This window comes from Pteropus medius, unplaced genomic scaffold (genome assembly GCF_902729225.1).
Source record: "Pteropus medius unplaced genomic scaffold, Ma_sr-lr_union100, whole genome shotgun sequence".
NCBI lineage: Eukaryota > Metazoa > Chordata > Mammalia > Chiroptera > Pteropodidae > Pteropus > Pteropus medius.
Window position 1 is genome coordinate 28735624 of NW_024340849.1, and position 20513 is coordinate 28756136.

At 34.3% G+C, this 20513-nt stretch overlaps 1 protein-coding gene and 1 pseudogene across 3 annotated transcripts in view; both read right to left on the reverse strand.

The window, feature by feature from the left end:
• Positions 1-20513, reverse strand: part of ELP2 (elongator acetyltransferase complex subunit 2) — a 36049-nt gene that overhangs the window by 2711 nt on the left and 12825 nt on the right. The window contains exons 9-21 of one of the 3 annotated variants that reach the window (XM_039842964.1): positions 19518-19613; positions 18383-18483; positions 18057-18188; positions 15436-15585; positions 13387-13575; positions 12575-12644; positions 11950-12045; positions 11744-11801; positions 11089-11161; positions 4192-4384; positions 2730-2851; positions 1115-1248; positions 468-581 (exon numbers count right to left, since the gene is read on the reverse strand). In XM_039842964.1, the coding sequence (XP_039698898.1) occupies positions 468-581; positions 1115-1248; positions 2730-2851; positions 4192-4384; positions 11089-11161; positions 11744-11801; positions 11950-12045; positions 12575-12644; positions 13387-13575; positions 15436-15585; positions 18057-18188; positions 18383-18483; positions 19518-19613 (1528 nt within the window). The remainder of the gene's footprint in view (positions 1-467; positions 582-1114; positions 1249-2729; positions 2852-4191; positions 4385-11088; positions 11162-11743; positions 11802-11949; positions 12046-12574; positions 12645-13386; positions 13576-15435; positions 15586-18056; positions 18189-18382; positions 18484-19517; positions 19614-20513) is intronic. The other 2 variants (XR_005648742.1, XM_039842973.1) reach the window with 2 other exon arrangements.
• On the reverse strand, positions 10881-10999 carry LOC120589731 (uncharacterized; annotated as a pseudogene).

The window sequence follows — 20513 nt, forward strand, 5'->3', positions numbered from 1 at the left end:
TCAGGGACAGAGTTACTGTGCTTGGAACCCAGTCATGGGGCTTTGAGGGGCACTCAACAGTTTGCTCCATTACAGGACCTGAGCTAAAGTGTTCAAATGCAAGATGTAGCCACCAAAACATATAGTATTTCAAAAAAATCACTAAACATTTTGAATAAAACTTTATTAAGAATCTATTATAGTCAAATTCTAAAACACATTAGGAAAATCACTTTTATCTCAAATGTGTTATCTATAAAGACAACATTATGCAAACAAGCAATATAGTCAAGCAAACTTTTAAAAACCAAGTGTAATACAGTAACAAACATTAATTTGAAGATATTAGCATAGAATAGAGGAACCATTTAGTGGTGAGCACCATGAATAAAGATTTGTGTCTCTCCCCATACAACTGTGGCATAAAATTTGCTACCAAAGACTCCATGATTTCTATCTAGTCTGAAAGAAGTAGAAATAGAATATACCTTTGACTTGTTTCTACACAGTGGGTCCAGTCGTTTACTTCTGGAACTTGATCAGTCTTTTTCCAGGTATATAAACAAATCTTTCCACACTCTAATCCTACTGCAACAACATATCTGTTTTTAAGAGGGGGAAGAAAGTGATTAATTTAGCATGAATTTGTGTTATCTCCATCATCACTCTAAAGTAGTTCTTTACAGTGTTCTCAACTGTCCCATGCTTACAAAGGACTCTGTTTAAAAGCACCAGCCCAGTGCACTGGGTTGCACTGCTATCCTGTGCCCTTAAGGAGCATTCTCTCCATCGATGGTACACACAGTTTTACTTCTGTCCTCCACTGGCAAAATCAATGTTTCTGTGGCTGGCTGTAGGGGCCCTCATTCTGCTGAAGACACTTGGTACAGAGAAAGCGCCACAGTCCTGAATTTGGTGAAATAAGAACATTTGAGCCACACTCCCAATCTCTCTTTTGCCACTCTAAATATCACTGAATTCTATCAATTTATGAGAAACATAAGCATTATGAAAAAAATAATAGCTTGGAAGCTAAAAGAACCCATGAGTGTAAGTATAAAAGGGCTATATATTGAGAAACCAAGTGATCTTCTTAAAGAAAACATATAATGAAGCCCCCCACACAGAGACTGACCGTTGGGAGAGGTTAAGCACTGGGCAGACGCTGACAGCTGTCACAGACCCACCCACGTCCAGGACAGAGGAGCAGGGGCCGATGCTGTGCTCGATGGAGTCATCACTGGAGTCACACTCACCCCAGACAACCACCTAATACAGACAGATCAAACTCTGTAAAGCTTTCCCTTTGTAAGATTTCTGGCAATGCGCTGGAGTTTCAATGACATAGATAACATAAAATACTTGCTCTGGCATTTAAATAAATGTATCATTTGTGTTCCAGAATTTCAGAGCATATTTCAAGGATCACAGAGAAGCCAGAGTGTAGCCAACACAGTCTCTGAAACTTCAACTACCTAAGTGTGCCATCCAAAGATGGAGACCAGGAGGCACCTGGTATGCCCTTTACACTCAAGAAATCAGTTCTGATCCAGAGAGACTCTACTGATCATGTCCTCACTGAGGGGCTCATGCACCTGTCATGTATGGGGACAATGCCCTGGCTCTTCCTCTACACTACCCACTGCTTAGGGTATCAGCTCAACTGTCAGGAGGCCCTAACCTTGAAGATACCCTGTATAGGAAATGATGCTTCCCTGGAAGTTCATGCCTCAATGGGGTCTGACTGGTCACAAAGACACAGAAAGGAAAGTGAAGCAGACAGGAAAATGCAGGACCAAAGCAAGATTCTGAGCAGAAGGCTCTGCCCAAGGAAGCAGAAATGCGTTTATGAGAATGTGCAGTAGATGATGCTTTGTCTGTTTCAGCCTTGATGTGTCTCCGAGAGCCACAGCTGGACCATCTGCTACTGGGCATGACTGCAGAGAGCACAAGCAGTCCTACTTTCTCAGCAGCTAGCACAGTGCAGACAAATGCTGGAGAAGAATTAAACAGGCAAGTGAACAGAAGTGAAGGTCCAAAAGGAAGAGTTTTAGAGGCTGACATTTCAGTGTCTTACTGCATGACAACATGGCTATGCTAGCCCTCTGCCTCAGTAAACTGTACCATGACTAGGAGAGGGCAGGGAGAGAAAAGGAAAATGCTCAACTGTCTTAACACCTCTGGTCTGCAGGAAAGGCAGAAAAAGAAAAGAAAGAGTATGAACACAGAGGAAAGACCAGAAGCCAGGTGAACATTTCCCAGAAAACAAGGACGAGTGTCATGGTCAAAAACTACTGCTAGCTAACTTGTTCTGTTTTTTTCAAAGCTTCGATCTCATACACACGCCCCACTCTCACCACTGAATGAAAAGGTAATAAGCATTCATGACCGAAAAAAAATTTTAATTCATAAAAGTAAAAATAAGTGGAAAGTGTTTTTCTCCTTATGCCCTGTTCCCTGCTTCTGCTCTCCTAATCTCTTATTCTTGATCTATTTGTTACTACTTTTTTCATTCTGGGACCATCTAATGCAGGTCATGTTCATATTTGATATTTCAGAGAAATGTACTTAAAGAATTCAACAAGTAAGAAAATACCTTTTTATGTATGCTTATGAAAAACGCAAACGAGAATACATAAATCAGTTTTTAAAAGTTGTATCAGAAAGTCAGGATTATATGTTTTCTATCCAAACATACCTATAACAATATTATTTTACACCTGGAAAAATAGTTGAGTTAAAAATATTACCTTTTTGTCTCGACTTCCAGTGAAGAAAAACTTGCTATCAGGACTCCAATCACAAGACCAAATAATTCTACTGTGCACAGCAGTGACTTTGTTAGTGAAGGCGAAGAGACTGAAAATTGGATCTGAAAGAAACACATATGCACTACTCACAAAGCAGAGAAAGCTATTTTTTACTTGTTAGAAAGCTATGCTGAAGTACCATATACATCATGTAATTTAGTATTCAATTTATATATGCTGACTTTTGCAACAGACCAAAGCTAGGCAGTTGACCTCTCATCAGAAGACTATGGGCATACAGTTATCTTTCTAGAAAGGAATGATTTTATATTGACTAGTCCCTCTTTAGTGACTGATGACAAACATCTTCCATGCTGATAGAAGAGGCCTGAAGCAATTTAACCTTACTCAGAAAGTAGCCAGATTTGCATATTAAGATATGGAAAAAAGATTAATGCACCCTTGAATAATGTTAAAAAAATAAACCCAAACTTAAAAAAATATCTTTTCCTTTGTAAGATTTAAATGTAACTTCTAGTCCTTATATGGAGTAAACTCTAAAATACATAACTGCTTACGAGGAAGGAAGTAGAAGGTATTTACTAATTCTTAATTTGCAAAAATACAGCTAATTAATGGCTACGTTATTAGTATCATTTTAACTTTTTTAAAAGTAGGAGTTGCATGTTAGGAAATCACTAGTTGCAAAAGAAATCAGTCTGTTCTAACACATGCTGCTTAGTATGTGTCATAGGCCCTGGTATTCTATAAAGGACAAGAAACTTAAGGGACTAGAAATATCACAAGATGAATTCAATGGAAAAAATAAAAATATGAGTAAATAACACTCTAGATTTTACCCAAAGAATCTGGGGGAACAGGAATGACTACTATGAAAAAAAACCACTTTTTCCCTTTTATTTATTTTTTTCTTTCAATTTGTTAGGCTCAGAGTAGAAAGGTAGGTAGATGTGTTAATATTTTGCCCAGGGGTCATGTTATTCACAGATGGATGCCTAAAACACCATTCCCAATTATCGAAGTGACAGGGATGGGTAGGAAAAGGATAAAGATAATGGTTCTTCTAAGTTTCATAATTTAATTATATCTTCATTATTCCTGTCCCATAATATCCTAGCTCAGAATATGGTGGCATTCTATAACCATCTGCAAAATCTAGATTTTCTGTATACAGATTTTTATATTTCTTTAACTCAAATGTCTGAACACATGCCATCCTAACTACATAAGTGCAAGGAAGTCAACCCAAAGGTCACCTGCGTTTAAATCTTAAGAGGTTGAGTCTTCCTCCGTTATAAGAGGATTTTGAAAGACTTCACAACAGTGAGACTCTGCTCTTCACCCTGGTATCATTTGTTTCTCTTCACCCAACAGCTGCCCAAGGTGGATAAAACAGAGATCTGTTTCACTACCAATCCTCCCAATCAGAAGCTGTTTTTACCTAACTCAGGTGAGATTGTATCCTGCCTCTTCCACAGTGACCAGGTTCGATCTCTGGAAACAGCTAGTAAGAACTTGTCATTAGGTGAGAAGGCCATCTGTGTGACAGTCAAACTGTGGAAAACTAAATTCTGCACCTGTTTCCAAGATGCAGTGTTCCAAAGGATGATAGCTGCATGCTCTTTCTTAGCTGCCTGTAGAACAGAGATAAAACAATGATGAAACAATTTAAATAGAAATAAACTGAAAACATTTAAAAAATAATATATTGTCTCTATAGGTATATTTTATGTATCTGTGTAAGTGCAAAAAAAAAATTTCTGAGAAGATAACATACCACAACTAGGTGTACAGTCTTTAGGAAGACAAAGATTGGGATTAAAAAAGATGAATCATCAGAGATTAATGCTGTACTCATAATGTTTCAATATTTTTACAAGAATACATTTGTGTATTAATTGTGTAATTAACACTTTAGAGACTTCACTTCTAGTCAATATGGAGTATCATGTGAAAACACTAAAAATCCAAAGTACATGAAAATGATGGCACTCCAAAATATGAGATATCTGGCAACAAAGAATACTGATCTCTGAGAGACAAAAATGAATCACAGAATGGTTAAAAAAAAGAATATCACTGAGCTCAATGACAAATCCAAGCAGTTAAATACAGGTGTAACGAGAGTCTCCATAAAGAGTGAGAAAGAAAATACTTAAAAAGATAATGGCTTGAAATTTTCCAAATTTGATGAAAACAATAAACCTACAGATCCAAATTCAATAAAACCCAAGCACAAGAAACATGAAGAAAACCATACCAACAATATTCAAATTGTTTAAAACCAACAATAAATATACAATTGTAATTAAAGGAAAAAAAACCATTACTGAGCAACAAAGAAAAATTACAGCTGTCTTATGAGAAACAATGCAAGTCAAAAGAAAATGGCTGAAAGGAAAACCAACAATTCTTTACACACCAGAAATATCAGTCAAAAATGAAGAAGAAATGGATTTTTTTCAGACAGGTAAAAGCTGAAAAAATTCATGACCAGCAGAACTGCATTACAAAGATATTAAAGAATATGCTTCAGGCAGAAAGAAAATGATATCTAATGGAAAATTTTTTATTATTTAAATCTCTATAACAGCTAATTGGTCAAAGCAAAAAATAATAATATATTGTGGGATTTCTAAGAATAAGTAAAATGTATAACAATACCACAAAGTAGGGGGAAACAAAAGTATACTTCTATGAAGTTCTTAACTTGTACATGAAATAGTGCAATTTTGCTCAAAGGCAGACTGTAGTATATTAGAGAACTATACTCTAAAATGTAAAACAGCTAATGAAATAATACAACAAAAATTTATATCTAACCAAAAAGAAGATGGACATAAGATGGAGTAATAAAATGGACATAAAATGGACATAAAAAGTAATCAATTAATCCAAAATAAGTAAAATGGAACAAAAAACAAATGAATCAAGAAGTAAACACATAGCAAGACAGATTTAAATCTAACCATTTCATTTATTACATTAAGTGCAAATAGTCTAATAAACTCTCCTATTAAAATGAAAGTTTATCAAGATGAGTAAAAAAGATCCAACTATAGGCTGCCCCCAAAAAACCCACTCAAAATAAAACTAATAACTTAAAAGTAAAATGATGGAAAAGATATATAATTAAAGCACTACTCAAAAGAAAGCTGGAATGGTTATCTTAATATCACACAAAGTAGATGATTTCAGAGCATAAAATTTTACCAGAAATAAAGAGGGTCATTTCAACGATAAACTAGTAACCAAGAGGACATAATAATAATAATAAATGTTTTAACAATAGAGCTTCAAAATACATAAAGCAAAAACTGAACTGTAAGGATTAAAAAATAAGTCAACAATAATAGTCAGATATTTCAAAATGCCACTCTCAAAAAAACGGAAAGGATAAAGAAGACTTGAGCAATATTATCAACCAATCTGATGTAGTTCATATTTTCAAAACACTCCACCCAACAGAAACAGAGCCCATTCTTTTCAAAGTGACCATGGAAACTGACCAAGATTAGATTTCAAAGGATTCAAATCATACTGTGTTCTCTGACCACAATGACATTAAATGAGAAATCAGTAACAGAAAGATAACTGGAAAACAGCATAGAGAAACTAAGTAATACATTTTGAAATAACCTATAGATCAAAGACGAAATCAAAGGAATATTAGAAAGTATTTTTAATTTAACAAAAATAAAAACAACATTAAAATTTGCAGAATGTCTCAAAAACAATAGAGGGAAGTTTATAGTATACAGAAGTAATATAGTTAAACACTTATATTAAAAAGGTCTGAAATCAACTCAGCTTTAACCTTATTTAATTAGAAATAGAAAATGGAATCTAAGTAGAAAAAAAGGAATAAAAATAGCAAAAATCAATGAAATAAAAGCAAGAAAAACAGCAGAGGAAAATCAATAAATAAAACCAAGAGCTGCTTCTTTGAAAATATCAATAAATCTAATTAATTTCCTAATCAATCCCCAGAATGTATTGGGGAAAAAAAAAAGGGGGTGTGAGAGAGAAGATATAAATTACTAATAGCAGGAATAAGAAAGGTGGTATCACCACAGTTTCTTCATATATTAAAAGGATCATAATGCAATATTATGAATAACTTTAAGCTAATAAATTTGACAATTCAGATCAAAGGGATAAATTTCTTGAAAGGCACAAATTACAAAAGCACCCTCGAGAAAAACTTAATAACCTAAATAGATTAAAATCTATTAAAGTTACATTTGTTGTTAAAAACCTTCCCACAAAGAAAATTCCAGGATTAGCTGGCTTCACTGGTGAAATCTACCAAACATTTAAAAAAGAAATATTACTAATTCTACACACTTTTTCAGAAAATTGCAGAAAAGAAAATATTTCTATGAGGCTATCATTACTGATGCCAAAATCAGATGAAGTCATTATCAGGAAAGAAAACTACATCACATTACTCCTCATGTACTATATGTAAATGTTTTAAACAATATTTTAGAAAACTGAGTCCAAAAATATATAAAAAGATAATAATACATCATGAGCAAGTGGGGTCTCATTCCAGGAATGCAAAGTTGGTTTATCATCTGAAAATCAATGTAATTCACCATATTCATAAACTCAAAAGGGAAAACAATATGATCATGCCAATAGATGAAGAAAAAACATTAGATGAAATCTAACATTCATTCCATGATAAAAACTCTACAACTAGAAATTGGGGAGAAATTATGCAACCTCATAAAGAGCAAGTCACGAAAAATCTATAGCAAACATCATTCTTACTGGACATAAACAGAATGTTTTGTTCCTGAGATGAGGTATACGGCAAGGATTTCTGCTGTTACCACTTCTATTTAACATTAAGACATTCATATGGGAAAAGAATAAAACTTTCTTTGTTCATAAGCAATATAAGCATCTACGTGGAAAATTCTATGGTATCTACAATAAAGCTACAAGAACTAGTAAATAACTTTAGCAAGGTCACAGGATATAAGATCAATATACAAAAAGCAACTATATTTCCATATGTGAGCAACAAGCAATCAGATAAAACATACGAAGTAAGGATAAGTCCGACAGAATATGTGTAAGACCTGCCACCAAAAACTACTTAATATTCCTGATGATAATACTAACATTGGGAAAAACTGAGTGAGAGGTATATATATGTACTATCTCTGCAATTTCTCATAAAATTTAAACTTATTCTAAAATAAAAAGTTTACTAAAAAAATCATTACTGAGAGAAATTAAAGACCTAAACTAAATGAGGCATACTACATTCATGTGCCAAAAGACTCAATACTGTTAAAATTCTCCCCAAATTAATCTATAGATTCAATGCAATATCCACCAAAATTCCAGAATTGATTTTGTAGAAACTGTCAATCTGATTCTAAAATGCATATGGAAAAGTAAAGAACCTAGAGTAGCCAAAACAACTGTGAAAAGAAGAGTTAGAAGACAATTACTTCCTAGTTTCAAGACATATTATTAAAAGCTAGTTATTAAGAGAATATGGAATTGGAATCAAGACAGAAAAAAAGATGAATGGAATAAAGTCCAGAAATAGACCCACACATATATGGACAGCTGATTTTTGACACAGGTGCAAAATGCAGTAGGTGAAAGGATAGTCTTTTTGACAAATGATGATGAAATAATTGGATATATACGTGCAAGAAAATCGACTTTAATCTATACAATGGCAAGAATTCATTAAAGATGTATTACAGATCGAAATATAAAACGTAAAGTCTATAAAACTCCCAGAACAAAACAGCAGATCCCTGTGACCTTGAGTTAGGCAAAAATTTTAGATACTACACAAAAATCACAACCCAATTCAGAAAAAATTGGTAAATTAGATTTCACTAAAATATATAACTTCTGCTCTTTGAAAAACACTGTTAGGAAAATGAAAAGACAAGCCGCTAGAAATAATTATCTACATAGCATCTGTCTGATAGCTGTAGCCAATGTATATAAAGAACTTTTCAAAATTCGGTAAAAAGACAACAATAAAGAAATGGGCAAAAGATATGAACAGATATTTCATCAAAGAAGATATAGATGGAAAATTAGCATATTAGATATATAGATGAAAAGATGTTCAACATCATTAGTCATTAGGGAAATGCAAATTACAGCCACAATGACATATTATACACCTATTAGAATAGGTAAAAAAGAATGACCATACCAAGTGTTGGTGGGAGTGTGGAACAACTGGAACTCTCATATACTGCTGGCAGGCTTGTAGAATGATACAACTACTTTGGAAAATAGTTTGGCAGTTTCTTAAAATTTTAAATATACATCTACCACATCATCTAGCAATTCCACTCACAGTTATTTACTCAAAAGAAATGAAAGCACATATTCATGCAAACTTGTACATGAATATTCACAGCTGCTTTATTGGTAAAAGCCAAAAACTGTAAACAACTCAAATGCCTATTAATAAATGAATAGATCAACAAATGTGATATATATATAAAAGGGAAAACTACTCAGCAATAGAAAGAATGAACTACTGATACACATGACATGGATGAATCCCATATCACTACACTGCATGAAAGCCAGACCAAAAAGAAAAAGTACATACTGTATGATTCCATTCACACGAAATTTTAGAAAATGCAAAGTACTCTATCATGACAAAAAGCAGATTAGTGGTTTCTATGGGATGGGGCTGGAGAGGGTAGGGAGAGGGCAGGAAAGAGAAATTACCAAGAGACACAGGAAATTTTGGGAGTTGACAGATGTGTTCATATCTTGATTGTGGTGATGATTTCACAGGTATAAACATATGTCAAAACTTATCAAATTGTTCACTTTCAACATGCAACTTATAGAACACTAATGATACCTAAAAAAGTTGTTAAAAATGTTAGTTTAAAAGAATGCATCTAATCATTTGTTTTACCAATCAAAACGTGTGGCTGGCACCCTCCATTCAAGAAACCTAGTAAGGTAAGGCTGGTGCCTCGAGGATAAAGCTGCCAGACGTTTCCATGGGTCATTGACTCTTTAGAGCTGGCGAGTTTATAGAATCATTCAGGTTCAAACTTCCCAAGCCACACTAGCAATCACATCTCTTTTTTACTGTTTATTAAAATAAAAAACACACAGAAAAAGTATATAAATGACAAAATTTTAGTTGCACATGGTGGCTACAAGGGAGCCAACTTGAAAAAGAAAAAACAATCAGTTATATGATGGACGGTGCCCAAAGCTAAAAATCAAATTAGCTGCTCAGCAAAAGCATAATATTTCTACTACTAAGCCCCCTTTTTCCCACAAGCCCCTCCAACGAAAGGAAGTACTTTCAGTACCACCCTCACAGAGGAGACAACAAACAAGGTGGGTGAGGCAGGAGGGGCCCTGAAATAATCTCTTATGATGACTCTCAATATAGGCCAATGGAAAGAAGCCGCAGCAAAAGCAGGGACAGAGTGACCCATCTTGACTAGCAGTCATTATCATGCTTAAAACAATAACTTTTAGAAAATTTAGAGAAATGTGTGGGTCTCTGACCCTTCAAACAATCCTCCACAAATATTATTACACTCCACAGAATATAGATAAATGCTGAAATGTGAGTTCAAGATCATTCTCCCAGGCAAATATTTGAAGTTTGTTATTCTGTAGTAGCATGTTCTGATGGCCAGTTGAGCCAGACTCCGCTCTGCCTCATCCTGGCATGGGCAGACAGATTCCATTCACTTAGGTGTGTACCAAGAATATCTTCGAGAAATCATCAGATGAAGTACACTCTGCATTTCACCTTTTCATTCTCCCTGTGTCTCCAGGACTCTAATTACTTAAAATGTATTGCATTTTTAGGTCTCATTTTAAGATATTTGATTAAGTAATTTTTAAGGAAGGACATAAATCAGTTCAAATCAAGCATTTAGGAACAAAAAATATGCAGCTGGCATAGATTTAAAATGCAACTGCATTGATAATGATAAAAAATGATGGTTATTGGTTTAAAAAATAAAATAAAAATAAAACGCAACTGCAGTTTTTGAAGGGAGAGAAAGAAAAAGAGAATCAGAAAACAAGATTCAGAAAAAGCAAACTTCAGTGGCCATTCACACAGCGTTCTTTTTTTTTTTTAAACACCTACAGCACCTGGTACTCCAAGGTGGTCTCCCATCCAAGTACTAACCAAGCCCAACCCTGCTTAGATTCCGAGATCAGACGAGATCGGGCACGTTCAGGGTGGCATGGCCAACAAACAGTGTTCTGACCATACTATCAAACTTGCAAAAGCCCGATGACTCAAATAACCTGTGACCAAGTAAAATAAAAAAGTAAAATTCCCTACCTTACAAGCTGAGGCCAGTAGAGTTTTTGAATTGTTACAAGCAACACAAAATATTTCATAACCATGTCCATATCTGAAATTTAAAGAGGAAATGCATGATTCCTGTATTAGAAAATGTATCTATTCTCATGCTGTAAAATTTTTAAATATGAAAAGAATATCATCAATGTCCCTAATATACAGTATTTTTAGGGACCATTACATTTCTCTTCAAGCAAACATTTGGTGAAAAGAGAGACTAGAAGAAAACACCAACTTCCTCAAAGTAATACAACTTATTCAAACAAATAGATTAAAATACAAGTTTTTACCCACAGCCATGAATAAACCATGAAAAGATTTTGATGAGCAACCACAAAATAAACAAAAACCAGAATAATAAATCTTGTCTTTTTAAAAAAGAAAAAATATATATAATGTTATGCTATGCCTCTCCACTTTAAAAATCAAGACCAGTAAACAAATCTAGTAAATATAATATAGTAATATAAAAATCTATGTGAGGTTTGACTCCTAACCCTTATGAAGGACACTAAAAGAACTTTAGGGCGTGGGGAATGCAGGTAAAAAAAAAAAAAAGGAGAAGGAGAAAATCAAGTTGGGGAGAAGGGGGAACACAAGTTATTAACAGAATCAGACCAAAGAGCTAACTTACAGTTTTTGAACTTCAGGCCACAAAGTATTCTGCAGAAGATGATCCTCAGTGGGAGGTTCTACAATAAATTTATAACACTGCAATTATTGTTTCTATTTTCATGCAAATAAAAAAGTGAATTCTATAGCACTTATTTATGCCAACAGCGAGATATCATATAATGTATACTAATAATTCTATTAAAGCATCATTTTGCCATTGCTTACCATTAAGTATGGATGGTTGAAAGGCCACCTGGTGAAACTCGAAACCAGTACTAGTTAAGAGCTCTTCTTCTTCAGAAGGTTGAGAAGCTATATCTCCTGGTTTCAAAGAAACACATCAACATAATGAATGTAGTCACCATCTTTATGTCTCCTATGCATGTCTCAATATTAAGGCCACCAGTTAGAAAGTAATGGCACTTCAAAGCAGAGTAATTCAAAGCTATACTCACACAATTCCATAGCCAAGGGTATTTCTACTACTCCAGCATTTTCCAACTGTGCTCCTTGGAGCACTAGTCAATTCTATAAATATTCCTTCCTTTTTCTTTGATGTAACATTCGCCAAACTTTTAAAACTATGGAACAGATTCTAGAGACTACTATATTAGCATCTGTGGTTGTAGTGCTCCATGACACACTCTGTGAAAGCTGCACAAATTTCGGGGTCTGCATGTGTACTGAGTACTTGTCACAAAATATGTGATGGGGAAGACAGATGCATGTACTATGGGTTTTGTTTTTTTAAAAAAATATCAGCTGTAATGAACATTAAGTACATGTTAAGAGTGTAACCAGGTTTTAAATACCACTATGGGCTCAATTATTTTGGAAACTAAAGCCTTACCCTGAAAGACAGCTTTATTTGATAATCCCAAAGCAGGGACAGTAGCTCCTTCTGGAAGATCACCATCTTGCTGGAATAAAAAGTATAAATGTTTTAAACGCTAAAAATTATTGTTACTTCAGGCACTACAAAAATGTGAAGCAATCAATCTCCAACAGACAGGCTCCAGCTAACCCCAAACCCTCTACAGAATTCAGAAAGATGGGGATCTTCTCATCGATGAGTTCATCGAATCCTAACAGCCCAATGGGTTTCAGGGTCTGCTAGGGAATGCAATAGGCTGCCTTCCAGCAAAGCGTAGTCTGAAAATGGAAGGCCTGGAGCTCTAGTCCAAGAGTCTCACAGGCACATCCCTGATGAGGCTCATGCAAACACAGATGTTTACCAGAAAGGTAGTCATAGTATTTTTCTTAAACATATTTAAATAACCAAATATTAAAAAAAATTTTTTGCAGAGTGCCATTGAAAGTGTCAATAATCTGCTTAAAGTCTGCAATCTATATCCATCAATTTATCCCACATGAAACTATATGGTAACCATCAAAACCAGCCACAGTGATGATATGTAGTATTCAGGCCTTAATTTAATATTTAAATTCTTTAGTGTCTTCGGCTAACTTGTTACAAAATTTATGATTCTAATATTTAAATATTTAATATTTAATTTATAGAGCATGCAAGTTTGTCAAGACAATAAAAAAACATTTTGACTCTCTGTCTATCCACATACTCCATTTACAGTCTTAAGCAAACTTTTTAAAATCTAAAACGAAGTAACAAGATTTAGTTAAAACATTTAGAGGGATACTCACATTATGAAGTACACGATTCAGTGATTGGCCTGTAATGGCACAAAAATTTTCCACAAAATTTCGAGGTGCAGAAAATACTCGAAGAACTTTTTCATCTGCTCCAGATACAAACTGAAACCGATTAATCATTGCCAAACACTTCAGGTCATATCCATGTATCTGAGGCCTTGCAATTTCATGCCAAGTCACCTGGGTATTAAAATAGGATAAACAAAAACAATCATACGTTTCAAAAATCAAATTCCTTTCAACAAACAAAATATCAGACACAAAATCATTTATTATGCCATGAAAATATGACCACAGGGCAGATTCATTCATGCTGTTGTGTTTTAAATGTTCGATTTTTTTATTGCTGAGTAATATTCCCTGGAACAGATATATCACTACTTGTTGATCTAGTCACCTACTGATAGACATTTGGGTTGTTTCCAGTTGTCTTTTACTAAAAAAAGCAGAAACAAACATTTCTGTACAAGTCTTTGTACAGATATAAGCTTCTATTTCTCTTGGATAAATACTACCTATAAGCAGAATGGCTGAGTGATGTGGTGGATGTATATTTAAATTTTTAAGGAACTGTCAAACTAGTTTCCAAACTGGTTGTACATTTAACAATGCCACCAGCAGTATATGAGAGTTCCAGTTGCCCACTCAACTCACCAACACTTAAGTCTAGTCAGTCTTTTAATTTTAATCATTGTAATAGGTGTGTAATAGTATCTCACTGTAGGTTTAACTTGCATTTCTCTAACAACTGATGGTGTCAAGAATCTTTTCCTGTTCTCATTCTCCATCCCAAAGTCTTCTCTGGAGAAATATTTGTTCAAATCTTTTGCCCTATTGTCTGTTTCCCTATTTCTGAGTTCTAAAAAGTTTTATATATTCTGGATATAAATCCTTTATCACGTATGTGCTTTGTAAATACCTTCTCCCAGTTTGTGACTGGTCTTCTCACTTTCCTGACAGTGTCTTTCAAAGAGCAAAAATTTTAAATTTTTTGTTAAGTCCACTATAGTTTTTTAATGGATCATGAATAAACAACTAAGCAATATCGGTAACAAATCTCCGAGAACCATAGAAAATCACTCCAAATCATTTGCCTTGTTTTTTAATTGACTATAGCAGTGGTCCCCAATATTTTTGACACCAAGGACTGGTGCTCCTATGAGAACTTAATGCCTGATAACTGGAGATGGAGCTGAGGCAATGACATTAGCGCTGGGGAGTGGCTGCAAATACAGATGAAGCTTTTCTCACTTGCCCACCCGCCACTCACCTTCTGCTGTGCAGCCTGGTTCCTAATAGGCCACAGACCGGTACCATTCTGTGTCCCAGGGGTTGAAGACCGCTGGACTATAGTATTGCTTGACATGTCCTCAACTCCATTAATCTGAATCTACCACATGTGACTAAAGCAGTCATGGCATTGGCAAATTTCATCAGACCTCAGGAACTGACTCATAGGCAATTCCAGGAATTTCTGTCAGAAACTGAAGCTGAGTATACATAGCACAGTTCAATGACTTACCAGTGGTAAAGTTTTAGTGAGATGTTTTTTAACTCAGGGCCAAGAATGAAGTTTCCTGAACAAAAACCTCCCTCAATCACTATTATCTAATACTATATGACTTCAGAAATTAGCTTTTACTGCAGACTTGATAGTGTTTCCCAATGAAATAAAGCTAAAATTATAAGATATAACAGAACTTTTATGTGGAACTGAAGTAAATAAATTTTCACAACAATTAACATCTGAATTGTAAAGAAGAGTACATGTAAGTTTAGGTTTCTAAGAAAATATCAAGCTTTTCCAGACTGGTTGCAACACTTTGCATGTCCACTAGCAATGCAGAAAATTCCAGTTGCTCTGAATCCTTATCACCACTTAATATTGTATTTTTTACTTTAACCATTATAGAGGGTGTGTAACGGCATCTTGTCATGGTTTTAATTTACATTTTCCTAATGGCTATAGATGTTGCCCCACTTTTCATATGTTCATGGGTGTTTTTTAAAGTGCATGAGTCAAGCAGTACAACATTTTACCTGTGAATGGTCTTTTCTCTTCCACGGAGCAAAAAGTCGAGTTGTCTGGTCAGTACCAACAGTGATGATAAATTCTCCTTCTGGATCCCACATTAGGTCTTGGACACCATCGAAGTGTCCTGAAATGACTATCTCTGGAGTCCACTCTCTCTGCAATGAAAGTGCTTATGACGCATTAAAATAATCAAAGACCACCACCACTACCACTCAAAATAATGTCTGATAATGCCTTCACAGCCCTCAGACTTGATAATGGGAAAGACTGAAGGCCCTGAGCAAGGTGAAAAGCTAAGTAAACAAGATGGGATCTTAAAATAATAAGATCTGTTTTCCAGTCAAGCATATTAGAACTTAAACATTCAAATATGTGCTGTCCTTTAAGGCAGTAATCTTGGGAAATTCCACTCCATTTTTCACTTATTGAATCCCTCCTAGAAGCCAGATATTATTTAACCTATCTGTGTCTAAACTAACTCTTCTGTCAAAAAGTTACCTAGTTCACAGGGTCATTATGATTATTAAATGAGTTTGTATTTGTAAAGCATGCAGAATGATGCTGACACATACTAGGTACTATGTACGTATTTATTTGTTAAATTAAATAGTAAGTAATATTATATAAAATGAGTTAGCAGACTTAGTGTGAGCCTGACAACTTTATTAAGTAAAAGGAGTTGCAGGTACAGAGGAAAGAAGGCTCAATCAAATCTAGCTGGTTCACCTATTAAGGGAGCCTATACCAAGCAACCACATAAAGTGACACAATGACATATAGAAAATGTCATATGCCTGGTCCAAAGAGCATCTTTTTGAACAACCTCAAGTGGTGGTAAAACTTGCCTTTAGAGGAAAATTACGTTTTTGTATATACCTAGAAGGTCATTCGAAGCCAACTGTGATGAATAGGGTCAATGATTAAGCTAAGCTATATTCTGGTCAAAAAAAACAAAAAGGCTGAGACAAAGAAATGATATTAATTTCCTCTGTGACATAAAAACTAATTCTAAAGTTAGTACTAATGAGAGTTTCCAAAAAGTTCTTAACAACTGGTAGCACTTTGAGACTATCAGTATAGTTTTCCACTATGACAGTCCTAAAAGGCACTGTTTTTAGAAATCAGTCTTGATTGTAACAATGTACCTCTCTGGTTTGGGATGTTGACAGTGGAGGAGGCTATGCATATGTGTGGGGAGTGGTATATAGGAACCCTTTGTATTTTCTGCTCAATTTTTATGTGAACCTAACACTGCTCTAAAAAATAAAGTCTATTTTAAAAATCTCCCTCAATACTTGATAGGTACCTATTATAAATTTATAAACACAAGCACAGTAAAATTCTGTCTTCCAGTTTGAGTTTCTCCTTACTCATCTGATGATTTTCTATAAAGGCCCTCAAAGACCACCTGAAATATAGCTAAAGGGAGGCCAGAGAAGAACAAAATTAAATTTATCCCCCAAAATATTACTTATTTAAAAGTGTGGTAGCTGATGATTTCCAATTTAACAGTGGAAACAATTTTGAAGGTCAACTCCAAATGAAAGACACAAAGAAAAGAATAGTCATTCAATGTAGAGAGAAGTCAAATCCTCATAGATAACTATGACAGAACCCACAAACTAAAGGTTATATAAATCCATAAATTTTTCCTTTATAAAAGAAGTCCTCAGATGTACATTCAGAATCTACTGACACATTTCAATGTTCTCATTTTTTCATTTATTTAATTTAAAATACACTTACATAGTATCCAGTATATGCCAGGCCCTATTTTTCATACTAAACAAATATTAACTCATTCAAGCATCATAAAAACCCTGTGAGTAGGTGCTATTACTATGCAGATTTTACAGATGAGGAACCTGAGACAAGGTTATGTATATCCTCAAGGACACACAGCTAATTAAATGCTAAGGTAGGATCTGTATCAGGGTGTCTAGCTCCAAGGCCTGTGCTCTTAGTCGCTACGTTCCTGCTACCTCATTTCCCAATACAGAAGCAGCAGATCAGAAGTAAATTAGAAAGTGAAAAATGATACAATGCTGAGCATTAGAAGATTACTTCTCTTTGAGAAGAAAATAAAAAGATCTAAAAGAGCCCAATATTTGAAGGGCCATGTAGAATTACACATATTAACAGCCCTAAGAGCATCAATATATTCCATCACAAAATAACAGGTACTCAGAATGTCTTTTTGTCAATCATTCATTATCTATGCAGTACCTAGCTGTCCAACAAGAAAATATCAAACTATGTTATATATGCTACCTTAAGATAGAGAAGTTATACATTTTAGGAAAAACTCCCATCAAAAACTTATATAATTCAAAGGGAAAGCTTAAAATTTATATAGCTTGAAGTTCACTTATATAGGGAATTTACTATGGGTAAATTTCAATTCCTCAGCAATGCCGGACAAATGAATACTTTTATTCTTAGAAAAGCATGAGTTTCCTACCTAGTAAAGTAACAGTATGATGTTTACAAAAAGTGATGTCATGTGAACTTAAATGTCTCTATTATGTTTCTGTAGAGTGTTATATGTAAAAGAACACTGATAACCTAGGTTTCATTTCAGATTTACTGTATTTGATCAGAAATGCTTTAACAGTGCTTTTCTTACTGGGTTAGCTGCATTCTGTTTCCAAAGGTGCAATGCTCCGTGGAAAGCATGAGCGATAATCATGGAGCCATCTTCACTGAACTGGCAATCGTAAAATCCCAGAGTATTTCCACCTACTTCACCCACTCGAACCTATGCAATAACAGACAGAAAACAATTCATAATCAGTGGTCCACATATCTCACAATAGAAACAATTGATTCCAGAGATTATGTTCTTACTTATTTAACATGCACAAAGCATAAACATTTGTAGCTCTAAAAGATTTGGAATTTAAATATTGTTTTAAGCTCAATTTTCTATTTCTTAAATATTCATGTTTTTACCTGTTCTAGCCAAACTCCTGACTCTTCATCTGGGGCCCAGAGAATCATGGTTTTATCCATTGAGGCAGACAACAATCTCATTGGCTGCTTTAAAACACCATCTAAAAAATAAAAACTAATGCCTTTAGGTGATTAACAGGCATCATGTTTGTAAATTACTGCAAAAATGTTCACTATAGCATTGCAATAGCAAACTTTTGGAAACAATACAAATGTCTACTATTAGAAGAACAGATAAACAAGTTGTCGTATATTTAGACAATGGAATATTAAAATGCAATAAAAATAAACAAACTAGGGCTTCATAAATCAACACGAATATAGCTCCAAATGTTTAGCATAATAAGCTAAAAAGGCAAGTTGTTACACGTTATAGCTGTAAAACAATTTGTTTATGGCCACATAAAACAGTAAAGTATAAAAACACAGATGGGAATAATAATGCACTGAATTCAGTACTGTAGTTGTCTCTAGAAAAGAATGGAAGGGAAAGGGTTCAGGAAAGAATACACAGGGGTCATCAATGTCTGCAACAGCTAAATTTTTTTAAGTGTAGCAAATATGGCATAATAAAGCTGAATGGTGGTTACCTGAGCATTAACCATCGCTAGTCTCTATTCTTGTGTTGGGGAAAGGGCTAGAGGAAGAATATGAGGCTGTGCCTTGCTCAGCTCTACACCCAAGCACCAGCTTGAGCATGCATACAATTGTCACTTCATAAATGGAGGTTAAGGGTAAAAGAAAGAAGGGAAAAGAGTCTTATTTTTTCATCAATGATTTGTCTCAGTATTACCAACTTTGTATTAGCAGTGAAGTTGGCTTGAAAATCAATCTCTCTTAAATCCTATTGAGACTAGGTGAGTACTTTTAAGAGAAAAAGTGAGTAAGGGTATGGTGGTTTTGGCATTATGGCAGGAATCATACTTTACCCATTCAGAATGACAATTTTCAATGGAACTGAGAGTCAAGCAGAACAGAGCTTACAGTACTACATACACTTTACCAACTTGAAAACGTCTCATATTCGAGATTTTTAATCACACTAAAAAATATCTTTCACTTCATCTGGTCAGCTTAAAATTCTGTATTTGAGATTTAACTGAAATGAGGGATATGCGTATATTTTTCTTCCTACCTTTGTAAAATGAAGGCTGCCAATGAACTGCATTTACCCAGTTTTCATGACCGGCCAGTACAGTCTCCAGAGTAACCGCAAATGCTATTTTAATACCTATAACAAAAGGAATGAAATATTCTTTCCTCAAAGCTCTTCTAAAAAATTTTTTTCATAACCAATTCCATTGGACAGTTATGTCCAGAAAAAAATCAGAACATGATTTAGTCAGCAAAAAGAACATGCACTCTAAATTTCATTAACTTCAACCATTGTTTAAAATTACAAAAGAAAAAAATTCTAAAGATAAATATTTCTCTACATTTGTCTCTACCTAGTCATAAATAAATATTGAAGAATATGTCCTATTTTAAATTTTCTGGAATAGCTGTTATACTGCAATTAAAAAGCAAAAACGAACATGCTAGCTTCCTAGTATCATAACCTAAAATACCATTTAAAAAAATTAAGATAGATGTAGAAATAAAGGAAGTCAAATCAGTGAGCTTTCAAACAAAATAGCTAATAAAAATATCATGAAAAATTTCAAATTTGGGAATAGCTACTCATAACATTCTATTTATAGTATTTCTTGGTTCCCCTCACAAAACTGTTACCAAAATTTCAACTCTAATGGGCTTTATAACCAGGAAGAGTAATAACAAAGAAGAAAATTCCTGAATGAACAATGCGCACTAAGAACTAACTTTATAATTTAGGTACACATCCAAAAATACCTTCTTCAAATACATTTCAACAGGATCTACCATACAAGGGTATTGTTCAGATGCCGGACAATAAGAAAATCAGAATTACACATACTATTCAAATATAGTTTTAGCCTGTTTTGTAGAATGTCTTCCTACAAAAGTATGGATAATCTGCATTATTCCTTTAGATCTTCTTATGCTAAATCTGCAAATTTACTAACATTTTAGTAAACTAACAAATTTACTAACAAATTAATTTAATGATACAATATTAAAAATTTTTAGTAATTTAAAAAATGTTACTAAT